A 16,604-nucleotide genomic window follows, 5' to 3' on the forward strand; every position below is an offset into this window, starting at 1 on the left:
TATGGGAACTATTTCAGAAAACTATCCAATTAAAACTTTCAGACGATGACATAACCTGCCAAATTGATTTCAAAATAAATATATTAATAGAGGACACTGTAGACTAGCAAGAGATCATTTTAAGTATCAAATAAAACCCATACTTCGAAGGAAAATTAGTAAATCACAGACACAGATGCACACTTTTAAACAAATTTTAATGCAAAATAAAAAAAAGAAAAAATAGATTGAGTATAGTTGCTCATAACTATACAATAAAAATATCTAAAAGAAAAGAAAAGTAATCAACTGAATGAAAGATACAATAAAACGGCTTTCAATTTCTTAATTGCCCACTTGTAGGGTAACTGTAGTTGTATAACATCATGCCAATCTTAAATAGGATTTATGAAACAAGAAAACAAAGTGCCCAACACCACTGCGGGGGATGACCAAAATGCACAAAACCAATAAAAAGCTTATTGTCTTTTTTTTTTTTGTGCAGTGCACAGTCCCCTTCAAAATACTAGTTCAGCTATTATTATTGGTCATTTCAGATGGTAAATGTTAACAGTACAATGTGTTTAATAATATAACCTAATCTTACTTTTAGATGCTAGAATTTACAGTGATTCGTGACTTAAAAAAATGTCCATTAAGTCTTCACATTGCATACTTCTGGGTCCATTCTCTTGCTAGTCTGTTGTACCTGGTAGAGAGAGAGAGATAGAGAGATAGAAAGAGAGAGGGGAAATAAATTAATCAATATGTTCCTGATCAGCCTTGTTTGTAGAGGTTTGAACCTACACTAGTCTCACGGTTCGGTTTGGTTAGGATTATCATGCCATCGATTCGGTTCAATTCGATATCTCGGTGCATTAAAGATGCTTTCCATACACAGTTTTATATTTTCTTCACAGCACAGCAATTCTTGTATTAAAATGTATAAATATATTTATATATGAAATAAAATTTAGTTCTTTAATACAAACAGTCAGATATTAACTTTATATAAACTTTACCTTTTAAACAACACAAGCATTTCTAGCAAATATATATATATATCCCGCTTGTCTAGCAAGTTCTTACACCCCTTTGATTGGTCACACGCTCAACAGAATGCGCTGCGATTGGCTTTAACGCGCTTTTCACAGATGAGTGACACTGGTAAACGGCAGCGGCGATCACAGCTGATCCATGATAGACACGGTGAAAAAAAAATCCAAAAGTATCTGTAACAGCCGAGAGGAGAGGAAAAGTCGCGCCAGCAGGTCAAATGGGCGAGTGAGAGAGAGAGAAACGGAGTTTTCTTTCATTCTCTAAATCGCAGTGAAACAGGGGCTTCTGCTGTGTCAGTGAAAGACTGTCCAGAAAACACACGCAGTGAAATTGTGCACAGTTTCTGCATTTTTAAGTAGTAGTAAATACTCTCTCTTGCCTCCCTCGCCATAGTAAGCTACGGCGACATAGCGTATATGAGATAAATGACGTCACTACATAATAACCGGTTATGATTATTACTGAACCAATACCGAATTGTCCGCGTCTGCATCGCGGGGCACCAAAGAAACAATTCATTCTGACACCCCTACTTTTTTTGTCTAACCTGGCAAATGATCGCCAATATGATGCTCCAAACCGGTTTGATGCTCTTTTACAGAACTTAAAAGGTACATTTCTGATGAATAAATTGAAGACTCATTAATATAATGAAAGTGAAAGTACTGTAGATGCCAACACACTAACATCTAAGTCAGGGGTCACCAATCCTGGTCCTGGAGGGCCGGTGTCCCTGCAGGGTTTAGCTCCATCTTGCCTCAACACACCTGCCTGGATGTTTCAAGTATACCCAGTAAGACCTTGATTAGCTAGTTCAGGTGTGTTTGATTAGGGTTGGAGCTAAAATCTGCAGGACACCGGCCCTCCAGGAACAAGTTTGGTGACCACTGATCTAAGTGATCTAAAACTTATGTGATTAAAATTGTTTAATAGCGATAACCAAGGTATTATAAAATAATTTTACTGAATATTTTGTTATTTGAATTATTTGTTATTAAACTGGTCACACTTTAACCCATGGAAAAGTGTTTTTTTAAATCCATAAACATGGCATTTAATTGACTATAAGCTATCTGAGCAGATGAATTATGAAAATATGTTTTTAAAATGTTTTTTATAGAAGTACACAATTAAAAAGTAAATAAATTTAATACAAAAATATAATCTCGTGTGCATAGCCTCATCTGATAAGTATTTAACATTGAGGTAAAGTTGATTTTATATTTGCACGTTCGTTCAACTGTTTCTGTATTGTTTACCATGCTAATTTGAATATTCAGCCAGAATTAGCATGCAAGTATGACTGCAAAACAACATTAGCACTAACTAATTGACTGTGAACAATGTTGTACTTTGATAATCATTGGCTGCTTATATGATTTCCCTATTTAGAATTTGCAAAGAGCACTTTACTCCATAACTTAACCTCTGAGTCTTTAACAGGGTTCATACACATTTGAACTACTAAAATTCCATGCTTTTTTTCCAAGACTTTGAAAAACCTTTTCATGACCTAATGTTTCATGCAATGTCTACATATGCGTGGTACAAAAAAAAAAAAAACTATGTATTTTCAAATTTATTACAGCATATCGTAAATTACGATCTATTTAGTTTCAATTATAAATTATAATTATAAATTACAATTTATACTTGTATCTAAGTAAAATTGATTTAGATAATGCTTACACGGCACTAATAATGTGAGAGTATGTGATTGGCCAAGGACAGAATAGAAGTTAAGACAACTAACCTATATTCAAGAATACAGATATCTGTTTTCCATGACTTCCAAAAACAATGCCACGTCAAAATTCCAGGACTTTTCCAGGTTTTTCATAACCTTATGAACCCTGTTTAAGTTTGCTGTGACATTCAGAGGGTAGGGTCAGAATTTGGTATGAATAACATGAAGCATGGATCCATCCTGCCATGTATCAGTGATTCAGAATGCTTCTAGTGGTGTAATGAAGTGAGGGAGACTTTCTTGGTACCAAATTTTTGGCAGCCGAAAGACAAAAACGGCCATAAAAATGATTCCAAATAGCATTTATTACTATGGTTATGGTTATTACTTGGGTCTGATGAAGAGCTGATGTGCTGGAAAGTTACACGCTTTGTGTCAGCCTTTTTAATTTAATAAATTGGCACCTTTGGAGTTTTGGCATTGCCACCTTTTTAATATACGTTTACTATTACTTGTGCCACACCAACAAAAGCTAATGCATTATTAACATCCAAATTCATGCTTGTTAACAATAGTTAATGCGGTCCCACTTTATATTAAGTGTCCCTAACTACTATGTACTTACATTAAAAAAATAAATACAAAGTACTTACTGTGTTTATAATGTATTTGAGAGCACTTGTGGTGCTTTTGAGTTGGAATAGAGGTTGGGTTATGGACAGGTTTGGGGGCATGGGTAGGTTTAAGGGTGGGTTAAGGTGTAAGGGATTGTCAACAGTGTATTTACAAATGTATTTACAAAAGTTAATTAAAAATGTAATTACAGACATGTATTTAATCAAGCATAAGTACACAGTAAACACATGTATTTACACAATAAGTACATTGTAACAAACTATTAATTCCTATGTAAGTACATATTAGTTAAGGCCACTTAATATAAAGTGGGACCAATGCCCCTAAATAAACATGAACAACTATTATCCTTAACGAACATGAACAAATACTGTAATAAATATATTGTTCATGGTTTGTTCATGTTAGGAAATGCATTAAATGACATTAACTAAAACAACCATACTAAATTGTAAGCGTTTCCAAAAAAGTAGAACAAAATTTATGTTTTTAAATGGAATAATAAATAATTAGTACAAAGCAGTTTTGCTTTCCCTTTTCAGTTCAAATTAGCACTGCACGATATTGGTAAAATCGAACATTGCGATATTTAGCTTTTTTTTCGATATATTTTGCGATATGAATACAATTGGGATTGGGATGATTTTTTAGGGGAGTGAATGATGCATAATATATTTAAAAAAACAATCAGCTCCGGTTTACCCCACAGTCCAAACACATGCAGTTCAGGTGAATTGGGTAGGCTAAATTTTTCGTAGTGTATGTGTTTGAGTGTGTATGGATGTTTCCCAAAGATAGGTTGCAGCTGGAAGGGCATCCGCTGCGTAAAACATAGGCTGGATAAGTTGACGGTTCATTCCGCTGTGGCGACCCCAGATTAATAAAGGGACTAAGCCGAAAAGAAAATGAATGAATCTACGATCATAGATAAATAAAATAAAGGAAACATTTACAGTTTCAACCATTTTCAGGTACAGTAATTGAATAATCACATGTAAAAGAATACTACGCAGTCTTCGTTAAATAAATAATCCAATAGAAATCATCATTAAAGTTACAAATTATACAATTTCTTAATGCCTGAATGCTTTTAAAACCCTGATGACTGAAATACACAAGCAAGTAATAAACTATAATCCAGGCTCAACCATGCATATGCTAAGATGTAACAATTGTGAACGATCACATTGCGATATCCATGCTGAAATAATATATAGTGTAGCCCCAGTACAAATTCATCCAGAATTTTCATTTCAATGCATCCCTGTGCGTTAGAAGACTATTAGGATGCGCTGAAACAGGAGATTTACATCATCGTGGCAACTTGGACCAAAATCTCAGAGGATTTCTTCAAGGCAGTTTATGCCATATCATGTCACAAATAGGTAAGGCCTTTCTGAATGCAAAAGATTTCGAACTCAATACTAGCAAAATGTACCTAATAAAGTGTTAGGCAGGTGTATTAAATGAAAATCAAAACGTGTACCTTATATACTTACTTTTCTTTGTCTGATTTGTAGATGTGTGCTATGTCTGGGACTAAGGGGTCATCAGGATTTGGATCACAAAGCAATGAACATATGGACAAAAGAACTGGAAAAGATCACACAATTATTAATAAACTTACAATTACAATCTTACTAGTTCAACTAATGAGCAATAAATGCGTGTAAATAAGTACCTTTTGAAACTGTAAGTGCTGGAGACCACTGCGACCTCAGGATGTCCAGGCAAATGCTTCCATTACTGTTAATGTTGGGATGGTAGATTTTTGTTGTAAACGCTACCTGTTAATTGAGATGAGTGTAAAAGTTTAGTGTTTTGGTGCCATACATTAGGTGTCCAAACTCGGTCCTGAAGGGCCGGTGTCCTGCTGGGTTTAGCTCCAACTTGCTTTAGCACACGAGCCAGGGAGTTTCTAGTATATCTAGTAAGAGCTTGATTAGTTGGCTCAGGTGTTTTTGATTAGGGTTGGAGCTAAACTCTCCAGGACCGAGTTTGGACACCCCTGACATGCATACAAATGGGAGTGGAGTGTAAAATCACTACCTTTGGCGGCTTGAAAGGATAGTCTGTTGGAAAGTGAATTGTGAGAAAGAAGACTCCTCCTTGGTATGGGCTGTCGCTCTAAGAATTGAAGGAAAGGACACTCAAATTAAGAAAAAAACAACATGTTAGATTGCCTTTACCATAGGTTGGTACTTAATCAAATATTAGTGCTGGGCAAAAATTCTTCGGATCCATTTGCATGCATATATTTGAGAAATGTTTATTAATATTTAGATATAAATTCTATATGTATGTGATACAAATTATATATGCATTTAAATATCTATGTAACAAAATTATATATCACATATCCTTAAATATGTACAGCATGGAAAATAAGTATTGAACATGTCACAATCTTTCTTAGAAATCTTATTTCTAAAGGTGCTGTTGACATGAAATTTTCACCAGATGTTGGTAACAACTAAATAAACCCATAAATGCAAAGAAAATAAATCTAATTAGTTTACAAATCAAGTTATGCATAATAAAACGAAATGATGCAGGTAAAAAGTATAGAACACATGAAGAAAGGGAGGTATAGAAAGGCAGTGAAAGCCTATACAGCAGCTGAAATATTTTAGTAGATCTTCAGCAACCCTCTGCCCTTCGTCATTGTAGATAAACATTAGCTGCTTCAGTCCAACATCTACATTAGCAGGAGGATAAAACTAGGGTGGACATTTCAGCAAGACAATGATCCAAAACACAGCCAAGGAAACTCTTAAATGCTTTCAGAGAAAGAAAATCAAGCTGTGGAATGGCCCATCCAATCACTTGACTTGAATCCAATAGAAAAAAACAAATTAAATATCAGATTTGATAGACGAGACCCACAGAACAATCAAGATTTTTACACTCTGTTGAAAAAATATGTAAAAAAAATAAAATAAAATAAAATTCACACCTGAGCAATGAATGCGACTTCATTCTCCATTTGAGTGGTGTCTTTTTGCGACCGTTTTGGAGGCATATGTACCCGAAATTGTATCTGCAACCTCAAAATATACTTGGGAGCATTTGTACGAGTGCATAAAATGTTGCTAAGTGACTAGTTTTTAATGCAAAATGTTCACCGCATGCACTTATTTAAGAGAAATTCATGCAGAGTGCATCTTTGTGCCAAAAAAACCCAAACGGAGCGCTCAGTTTAAAACAGTTGTCATGTCAACTTGCTGCAGTAAACAAATCCCGCAATGCTCTAGAACTGAACACTGGAACAGAAGAATGAATTGGTTATTATCAGCTGTCAATCACTCAGTTTAGATGACAGAAAGCTATAGCCGCGAATACATAAAGGTCTGGATGCGAAAGAATGAAATAACACTAACACTGGTTTTAAAAACCACCTAAAGTTACAGATAATGGCACATCTTATTAGTGATGATGTGGTGAATGTTAATCCACCATTTACACTTTTTGAGGAGCGGATAAAAGACTTCCAGTGGGTTAAGGTCTGCTATAAAAATGACTAAAGAGATTCACCAAAAAGCCGGTGGGACAGAGTTTTCAGGTAACAGTGTTTGCCACATCTACACAATTTAAGCATGAGATGTTCTAACGTTATTTAATCCTTCATTTAATCATCATGATGCTGTCAGTCGTGTGACTGTTTGCGTGTTCACCATCGCAAAACAGCATGCGTTCACTGAGATTAAACTATTGCAGCTCATGAAAAGTCAGTTTTTGCTATTAAGATGACGTATGCAAATAAGTTATCAATAGTGTGTGTGCAATATCAGACAGCACCCGCGAGAAAAGCACAGTTATTATCTTTAACTCAGTTCATCTCGTTCACATCAAGCAGTGCGGATGGGGCCGGTGGGCGCATGAACATTTTTTGTTTGTGAGTTTTGATTAGAGTTGATTTCAAATGCAGTAAATCTGTTAATATAAAACTTGTAGCAACTGTGCTCATAATTTTTGATGGGTGCTCCCATATTTTGGCTGATTAAAGATTAAATTAAAAGATTAAATTTGAGCCCTGTGCCTTCATCAAAAAAGCTTTTAGTATAAAAGTTTTAAATCAGTTACAACAGTTCAGTATTTTCTCTATGTGTCATTTCACTGTTATTACACAGAACTCATTTATCAGCTTTTTTTGTTTTTATTTTTATGTTTTTATTGTTTGGGTTTTAACCAAAATCTGGAACAATTTCATGTCAACAGCTCCTTTAGAATCGTTATTCCCAGGAAAAACATGCTCTGTTCAATACTTATTTTCCCCGCTGTATAATTCAAACGCACACACATATGTCGAAACAAATTTTTATTTTGAATGTGATTATTATTTGCCCAGAACTATTGTATTGATACATAAATAATTAGTGCTGTAAAATGTGGTTTGTGCAACAACCATATTACAAATTTAAATGTAAGAATCTGTTTTCACCCACTTCCAGTTGTTGAAGTGGACAAAAAGTGTTATTAACGTGGAACAAAGTAATGTTTGGAATCACATTAATAAAAAGTAGTATACTGAACACGATGGTTTGTAGCTCAATTAGTTTTACGACATACTGGAATTCGATAATAAACGATACTGAAATTTCAAACACATCAATTTCCGACTAACATTGGAGCACTGATTTGCCATTGTGTTCACGTGCTTAACAGAAATGACTGTGATTGGCCGTGAATGTCATTAGTTCACTGAACTCACCACTGTTTACTGAGTGTAACCACAGATACAGAAACACTGGAGCATTTCGAAGTCACACTGATCAGTTGGCTGTCTATAAGCTGACATACGAGGGATCCGCTGATGAATCGCGGCTTTAAAGCGCTCCAGTGTCCCTGTATCTGTGTTTACACACAGTAAAAAATGGTGAGCTTGGTAAACTGATGAACTTCACAGCCAATCACAGACATTTCTGTTGAGCACACACAATGGCAAATCAGTGCTGTTTAAGAACGTGCTCAACAGCTCAAATGCTAGCACGATTTTTAAAATTTCAGTATCGATTGGCACCGCATTCCAGTATCAAGACAGCCCTAGTACTAACATTGTTATTCTAGTTAAGAACAAAGACATTTTTATGATTTTAGCTGTCAACTGAAATGTAATGTTTAGCCACAGTTTATTTATTTAATTTAAATTAGCAGTTTTTAATAACAGTAATCGAAGATGCTACAATTAGACGACATGTTGATGACAATGGTAACTGTTCAAAGTGAGGGAAAAAATAAGGTTAAAAGGCACAAGTTGAACAAGAGATATAAGCCGAATGCTTAAATGTCATAGCAATATGCTGCAAAAGAAGAAAGACACCCACACAATGGTCAAACATGTCTGTCAAGAGCATGTTTGTTTACACAGAAAAGCTAATGGAAAAGTAGTGCAGTGGAATGCAAATGTTTTCCCCGACTGAAAGCTCCTGTTATTTTCATTGTTTTATATAATATTTACTGTCAACAACATCCTACTACTGCTGTTATTTTGACTTGTCGTGACTTGACTTTTTGAGTTGACCCCTAAAAGTGAATGTCCATATTTTGACTTGACTTTTTGAGTTGACCTTTAAAAAGTGAATGTCCATATTTTGGCAAAGAAATATTTCACATTATTATTATTATTATTATTATTATTACTACTTTTACTACTATTAGGTTTCTGCAGGTTTAACCAAGTCAAATGTAAGAAATTTCAGACTTAAACAGGGCTAAACCATAAGGATTTTTACTTGCACCAATAAAAAATAAATTCGACTTACTTCAATAATACTTAATGTGTCAAAACCTTTTTTTCCTCTTTTTAAACTTTTCTTTGAGAAGCTTTAAATATTATAAAAAAAACTAAATGTACAACAGTCTGTCCAGGTCTGTGTCCTCGCCACATATAATCTATAAATACATGGTAAACTTGCAAATGTTATACGAGGAACCATATTGTTAAACAGAGCTGTTTTTTTTAAAATCATATTAAGATGTATTGGGCCTGATTGGGTAGCTTTACATGGATGGTGGAAAATTAAAACCTGTTTAAAATAATTTAAGACCTTAAAGTCAATATTTCAGCAAATGTAGGACTTTAAGGCGTTACAGGGCTCGAAATTGCGACAATTTTTGGTCGCATATGCGCCCAAAATTTTATCTACGCGACCTCAAAATATATTCAAGAGCATTTTTGCGAGTGTATAAAATTGTTGTGTGCGACCAGTTTTTACTGCAAAATGTTCACCACATGCTCGGATTCGGGAGGCATTCACGCAGAATGCATCTCTGCACTTGAAACGGGAAACGTAGTGCTCAGGAATGGTTTAAAACAGTTGTCATGTCAACATGCTGCAGTAAACAAAGCCAAGTCCGTAATGCTTGTCCCACCTTCGCGCTCTTCTTATTGGTCCGCTGCTCTAGCATTGAAATATCAGCTGTCAATCACTCAGTCTATGCCTTTTGTCTTGGGATGACAGGGAAAGCTACTCCCGCGAAAACTGTTAAGTGCTCAGTTATGTTATAAAATCTGTTTTCTTGTGGTAATCGCATTTCGTTTAGACATATTTTCCTTACGTATGCATATATATATATATATATTTTTTTTTTTTTTTTTTTGTTAGTTTGATTACTGTCGATTTCAAATGCAATAAATCTGTTTGTATAAAACGTGTCGTAACGGTGCTTATAATTGGTGGGTGCGTCTAAATTTTGGCTGATGCGCCTACTTTTTTAAAAATAGGAGCACCGGTGCTACAGAGAAAAAAGGTTAATTTCGAGCCCTGCGTTAAATATTTTTATTGGACATTTTAAGACCCCGCAGACAGCCTAAGTGTATTATTTCAGAACATAAAATGGAATTTTCAACATCATACTAAACATTTTCTTTATATTTCATGCATCTTTTCTACAAAGATATTTAAATCTATAACAAAATGGTTAAAAGATAATAAGAATGTTTCTAAAATCCTTTTTTCTTTATATTCAATTCATATTTTCTACAAAGATATAACAAATCTATAAAAGAATGGTTAAAAGGAGAATAAGAATGTTACTAGAGTCATTTTACAGTTACACGTTACATTTAAATTTTTATTTACTTTAATTACACAGTAGAACTTAGTGCGTTTATTTCATTTTTTCCTTGCAAATTTTAAGTCAAAAATGATCATTCAAAAAGTGCCAAAAAATATTTCTTTTAAGATTTAAAGTTGCGTATTTCCTTAGCCAATTAGGAATTCACTTAATCACCATCATGGCAAGTATTTAAGAGCAAAGCACAGTGCTGAGGGCTAATGAGGCGAGTATACTTACAGGTCCCATTATTGTTGCTTGCCAGTGAAACACTAAAAACAAAAGAAGAGAATTACACAAATTTGCCCAATGCGTCAGATCTTGTAATGTATTAAAAACTAATCAATAAAATGAACTTACAGTCATCACCAACTGGTCCAGCAGAGCACTGAGCTGGAGGATCCCTCTGCAAGTCTTGAAGTTCCTAAAAAAAAAAAAAAATAATAATAATAATAAAAAATAATAATAAAAAAAAAGTCAAGTTGCACATGTGGGAAAAATATACTATCTACTACTAATTATAATAGTAGCTATAATATTAATATAATAATGACTTTGATTATTTTATTGTGATTAAAAAATAATAATAAAAAAAAAAAAAATATATATATATATATATATATATATATATATATATATATATATATATATATATATATATATATGCATGCATCAGTCTGATTTAACAATATTGTTAAAGGAGCATCCAGATAATACATTTTGTAGAATTCAAACTTACACTTTTCCCCTTCTGTGTGTGCAACACTCAACACTGTTTATAAATGTAAATATAACTTGTATAATCATATCCATGAACACTTTCTTGCTGAAAAATAAAACGATTTATTTCGGCTCGTTTGATTATCCATAAATTCACTTTAAATAAAAACGATGAGGAATTTTGCGGAATGCTTATTTTTGCATCTCACAACAACTGTATTGTGTAAAAAAAAGTACTTACACAGCTTTACATTAGAATGACCCTCTTGATTGAAATTAATGATTGTCATACATTGTATAATGATTTACAGGACACCTACTAAAATGTCATTCAGTGTATTAAAAATAATTTATACAACACAACAACATGTATCAGCCATATTTAGAACAAGAGTCATTTAATTGCATACCAAAGATGCTAAACATTCAGCCTATTTGTAATTTAGCATTTTAAGAATGTTGTACTACCCTTCAAAACCACTAGATTTAGGTTTAACTGTTTAAAATGTTACTAGAAATGTGTATGTTACTTATTTAACAGATATTACTAAAGGTTCTGAATAGGAATGTAGTTTCATTTCAACATAAATATATCTGTTGTGGTGATGAAACATTATTTCAATCATAGTCATATTTTAGTTCTTATAAAGTTATAGAAACAGTAGGCTGAAAAACACCTTACTTTCGTTTAATGTTATTTATGAATATAACTTTTGTAATCTGAATCATTAAAAATTCCTGTGATGTCTGATCTTTGACATATATTTTTTTTCTGTCCCTCAACTGTTAGCTTTTTATATCATATTATAGAGTTCAAAATGTCTGATGTATAAATTATGATATAAACATGAAACATACAAGGTATATGCTTTCCCCATCTAAAGGGTTGTTAAAAAATACTGATTATTATTCCATTTCCTGTTTTAAATGGTTAATAAATAATGCTTATTTGTGCATCTCTTAATCACTGTACTGTATTTGTTTGTCTCATACAGCTTTACATTGTCAAACCATTACTTCAACCATATTGAAAATATTTAAAATTTCAATATGGACTGGTACCGAATTTCAGTATCGTGACAACACTAGTCGGGGGACCCCAAAAAGTTTAGAGATTGTTTATTAGATGATGCATGAAGATGCACTCCCACTGCAGAAACATCCGATCTAACATTACAAATTCTTCCCAAACAGAAATGTTCAAGTTACCTGTCGAAATTGCATTCATATTGGAATATATATATATATATATATATATATATATATATATATATATATATATATATATATATATCGCAACATAAAAATATATTGCTAGATTTTATCCAATATTATGCATCCCTAGTCTGAAAATGAATCATTTAACAGATATTATTCAATGTATAGTTATATACGTACATCTATAGTGGTGAAGGTTAAAAGTTAATTCAATCATATTGTCATTTTAACTTTTAGAAAGTTAGTAGGCTAAAGCAGACATCTTACTTTCATTAATGTGATTAATGAATATAATATCACGTTTGTAAAAAATTTCATGTAAGCATCAATATAACAATAATAACATAGGTTTTATAATATAAGTCAACAACACATAAAACAAACTAAATCCCTCTGGACAATTTTTTTAAGTAGATTTTACTGATTGTTATTCCATGCCATGTTTCAAAGGGATTAAACTTCCAAACAATCAATATAACAATAATGATATAGGATTTAAATTACAATAGAACACATAAAGCAAATTAAATATGAGTCTATATGAACTTGGGCTGCACAATACATAATTTCGGCATCGATATCGCAATGTGATCATTCGCAATAGTCCTATCGCAAGCCTGCGCAATGTTGAGTCTGGATTACAATTCCTTATTTGCGTGTGTTTTTGATGCCAGTGAATGTATGATGACCTTAAAAGCATTCAGGAATAATAAAATCGTACTATTAGTGACTTTAACAATAATTAATTTTATCTAATTATTTTTATAATTTAGTTATCGTACCTGAATACTGTTAGACTAATAAAAAACGCTAAAACATTTTTGCAATTTTATCACACAATCGCAAATCAGGAGCGTTTAAGAACACGCTCGATAGCACTAAATGTTAGTGGGAATTGGACGTTTTTAAAATTACAGTATCGACTGGTTCTGAATTACAGTATCATTACAATGAATGAAGTCATGCTTGCATGTGATTTCAAGCTCATTATTCAAAGTACTATGGTAAACAATATAGGGAGCATGACATAAGCTGTCACTGAATGAATATGCAATAAAAAAAAATACTTGACCTTAATACTAGTCAGGGCACCCCAAAAAGTTTATAGATTGTTTATTAGATTCTATAAAGATGCACTCCCACTGCAGAATCATCCGATCTAACATTATAAATTCTTTCCAAACAGAGATGTTCAAGTTATCTGGCGAAATTGTATTCATATTGCATTATATATGGCAAAATAAAAATATATCACTAAATTTTATCCAATATTATGCATTCCTAGTCTAAAAATTGATCATTTAACTATTATTATTTAATGTATATTTATATACGTACATCTATAGTGGTGAAGGTGAAACATTAATTCAGTCATATTGCCATTTTTTTGTTACAGAAACAGTAAGCTAAAACAGACATCTTACTTTCGTCTAATTGATTTATGAAAGTATTTGAACAGAATTGCATGTGAGAGTCAATATAACAACAACACATAGGAGTCTGGATGATAATTCATCATTTGCTTGTGTTTGTGATGGCTGTGATTGCATAATGACCTTAAAAACATGCAAGCATAATAAATTGTATCATTTGTAACTTTAACAATGCTTAATTTTTATTGAATTATTTTTACCATTCAGTACTTGAATACTGTTAGACTCGAAAAATGTTAACATCTTTTTTCATTTTTATCACACAATGGCAAATCAGCGGTGTTGAAGAATACAGTCAACAGCGCTCAAATGTAAGCACGAAATAGATGTTTTTACAATTCCAGTATCAACTGGTACCAAATAAGAGGATATCGACTGATACAGAATAGTCCGGGGACCCAAGAAGTTAAATTCTAAGAAGATCCACTCCCACTGCAGAATCGTCCGATTTAACATTATACATTCTTTCCAAACAGAGATGTTCAAGTTATCTGGTGAAATTGTATCGCAAAATAAAAATATATCACTTGATTTTATCAAATATTATGCATCTCTAGTTTGAAAAGAGTCATTCAACAGATATTATTCAATATATACTTGTAAACGTACATCTATTGTGGTGAAGGTGAAACATTATTTCAATCATATTGTCATATAAGTTTTTTATTAAAGTTAGTAGGCTAAAGCAGATTACTTACTTTCGTTTAATGTGATTTATGAATATAATATCACTTTTGTGAAGTGAATTTCATGGGAGCATCAATATAACAATAACAATAATATAGGTTTTAAATTATAACACAACACGTAAAACGAACTAAATAGGAATCGCTCGGAACCGGAGTCATTTTACAATTTCGTAGCCATTTTGATTATGTGCCTTCTGGCAAGGACTTTGGGACTTGAAAGGGTGTTTAACAACATAGTCGGAGTGCGATACACATCACGCTGTTGCGAAACAGAAACTGTCAGAATGACAAAGTGATGGCGTCATGCTGGAACTCCGGAGAAGCAGGTTGTGTGTTGCTTTGTGTCAAACGCAACACAACAAAACACAATAGCGCCATATTCACATAAACGGCACCAAATCAATTGTGGCCAAAGTCACTCGAAATGTCAGCTGTGAGGCTTAACAAAGCACACACACACACACACAAAAAGTGGCTGAATACACACAAAGATTGGCGTCGTTTGCTTGTGGCTTCTACCGGAGCCGAAGCTGTCTTTGTTTGGATGTGGGCCTTCTCGAAAACGGAAGAAGAAAACGCATAACGGATCCTTCATCACAAAACACAACTTTTCAGTTCGATTCACATGAGTTTGACTTAATAATCTACACATTCTAATATAAATAAATCGTCTCATTTGCGCCATTGTTTCGTTTTACATGTACGACCATATCCCTTGTTAGCACTCAAACACAATACGATGGTTAACTGACAACCTTGACGTGTCATTTTAGGTTCTAATTTTTACCAGTGGTGAAGATAACAAACATAACCATGCTAATTGTCATTAACGATAGTAAACAATCGGCAATAACCGACGTGAGTGAACGAAAATACCCTGCTAGCTAGCCGTCGTATGCTAGATTTCACTCGTACCGTCGACATTTTAGATTTACGCGTTTTCCCGATAGTCCTCTACTTAACATGGTCTATTAAAGTAAAATAAAAGCCAGATTGGATATTATTAGTTAGTTATATAAGCGCTGATTATGACCCCGATTTTCGTCATAAACACCGCTAACTTAGCAGGACAACAAAAACTTGGCTAATGTTGATCATTTCCACACAAAGGTCTTACCTTCTGTATTCTCTTTAATGCCATGCTGCCTTACTGTGTGTACCGCCCCAGATTTACCGATTCTAGTATCTGTCCGATATTATTGCTACGAAACAGCTCAGCAATACTGTGTTTCCCTGAGTTAAAAGCGAATGTGAGCGGCGAGAAAGAGAGACAGCTGTAGCTCAGCAAGCTCACACTTCCGGTGCGGAGCTGCAAGAAGCAAAATAAGAGTCCCGCGGCTGTCGACGAAGATGGTGTAGCATTGCAGATTTTGCCAGAATGAATATTTTATTCGTAAACGAGTAAAATAAGTTGCAATACTTATTCGATAGCATTTCATAAGTCGTGAGTATGCTCAAAAAGATAGTTATATCGACGAATGGATAAGACTGTATTGACGTTAATAACTTAAACGTTCCAAAACCTAATTTATTACAAGATATTTGTTTAATAATCAGTTATTTAATGTAATTTTTGTGCCGTTTTGATGTGATAGTTTTAATAGCACACATTTAAATGTTGTTGGAAAGATTTCAAGACGACTGGACGTAATTGTGTAGTATATACGATATAATAGACTCGATAAAATGTTTATTTCTTTAAATTTCCACTTAATATTCATTGCATTATATTAACACCCACATTTAATCATATTTAATAATAAAATTAAGGTTTTAAATACGATCTTAAAAAGACAAAGTATTGAAATATATACCATTCAACTGATATTTATGTGTATTTTTATTTGTGCATTCTGCTATGATGTTATAATCACAATAAACAAATAAATAATCCAAGCTATACAAATTTCCTCTTATTTTGTGATTATATAAATAAAAACATCACGTTTTAACATCTGAGAAGAATATTATTTAATACAATTATTATTTTTAAAATGTTTTACTGTTAATAAAACATTTTGTCTACATATTTTTTTCAGATACATATTAATATAAAAAGCTCTGGTTATCTTACACTATCAGTTTCAGATCTATTTTTTGAACATCCAAACTTTCCTCAAAGTACTT

General features: G+C 33.1%; 1 protein-coding gene across 2 annotated transcripts; it reads right to left on the reverse strand.

Annotated features, from left to right (window-relative positions):
• Positions 1-178: 178 nt before the first annotated feature.
• On the reverse strand, positions 179-15,749 carry ube2d1b (ubiquitin-conjugating enzyme E2D 1b). Of its 2 annotated transcripts, none has more exons than XR_012387485.1 (7): positions 15,595-15,733; positions 10,778-10,841; positions 10,658-10,689; positions 5,411-5,510; positions 5,043-5,148; positions 4,861-4,954; positions 179-688 (listed from the first exon to the last, which is right to left on the reverse strand). XR_012387485.1 is itself a non-coding variant. In NM_199664.1 (7 exons), the coding sequence occupies exons 1-7, from the start codon at positions 15,616-15,618 to the stop codon at positions 643-645; spliced, it is 444 nt and encodes a 147-aa protein (NP_955958.1). In that variant the 5' UTR covers positions 15,619-15,749; the 3' UTR covers positions 181-642. The 2 variants fall into 2 exon arrangements, 1 of the variants encoding a protein (NP_955958.1); NM_199664.1 differs by having other exon boundaries at positions 181-688; positions 5,411-5,488; positions 15,595-15,749.
• Positions 15,750-16,604: the final 855 nt, after the last annotated feature.

This window comes from Danio rerio, chromosome 12, assembly GCF_049306965.1.
Source record: "Danio rerio strain Tuebingen ecotype United States chromosome 12, GRCz12tu, whole genome shotgun sequence".
Classification (NCBI taxonomy): domain Eukaryota; kingdom Metazoa; phylum Chordata; class Actinopteri; order Cypriniformes; family Danionidae; genus Danio; species Danio rerio.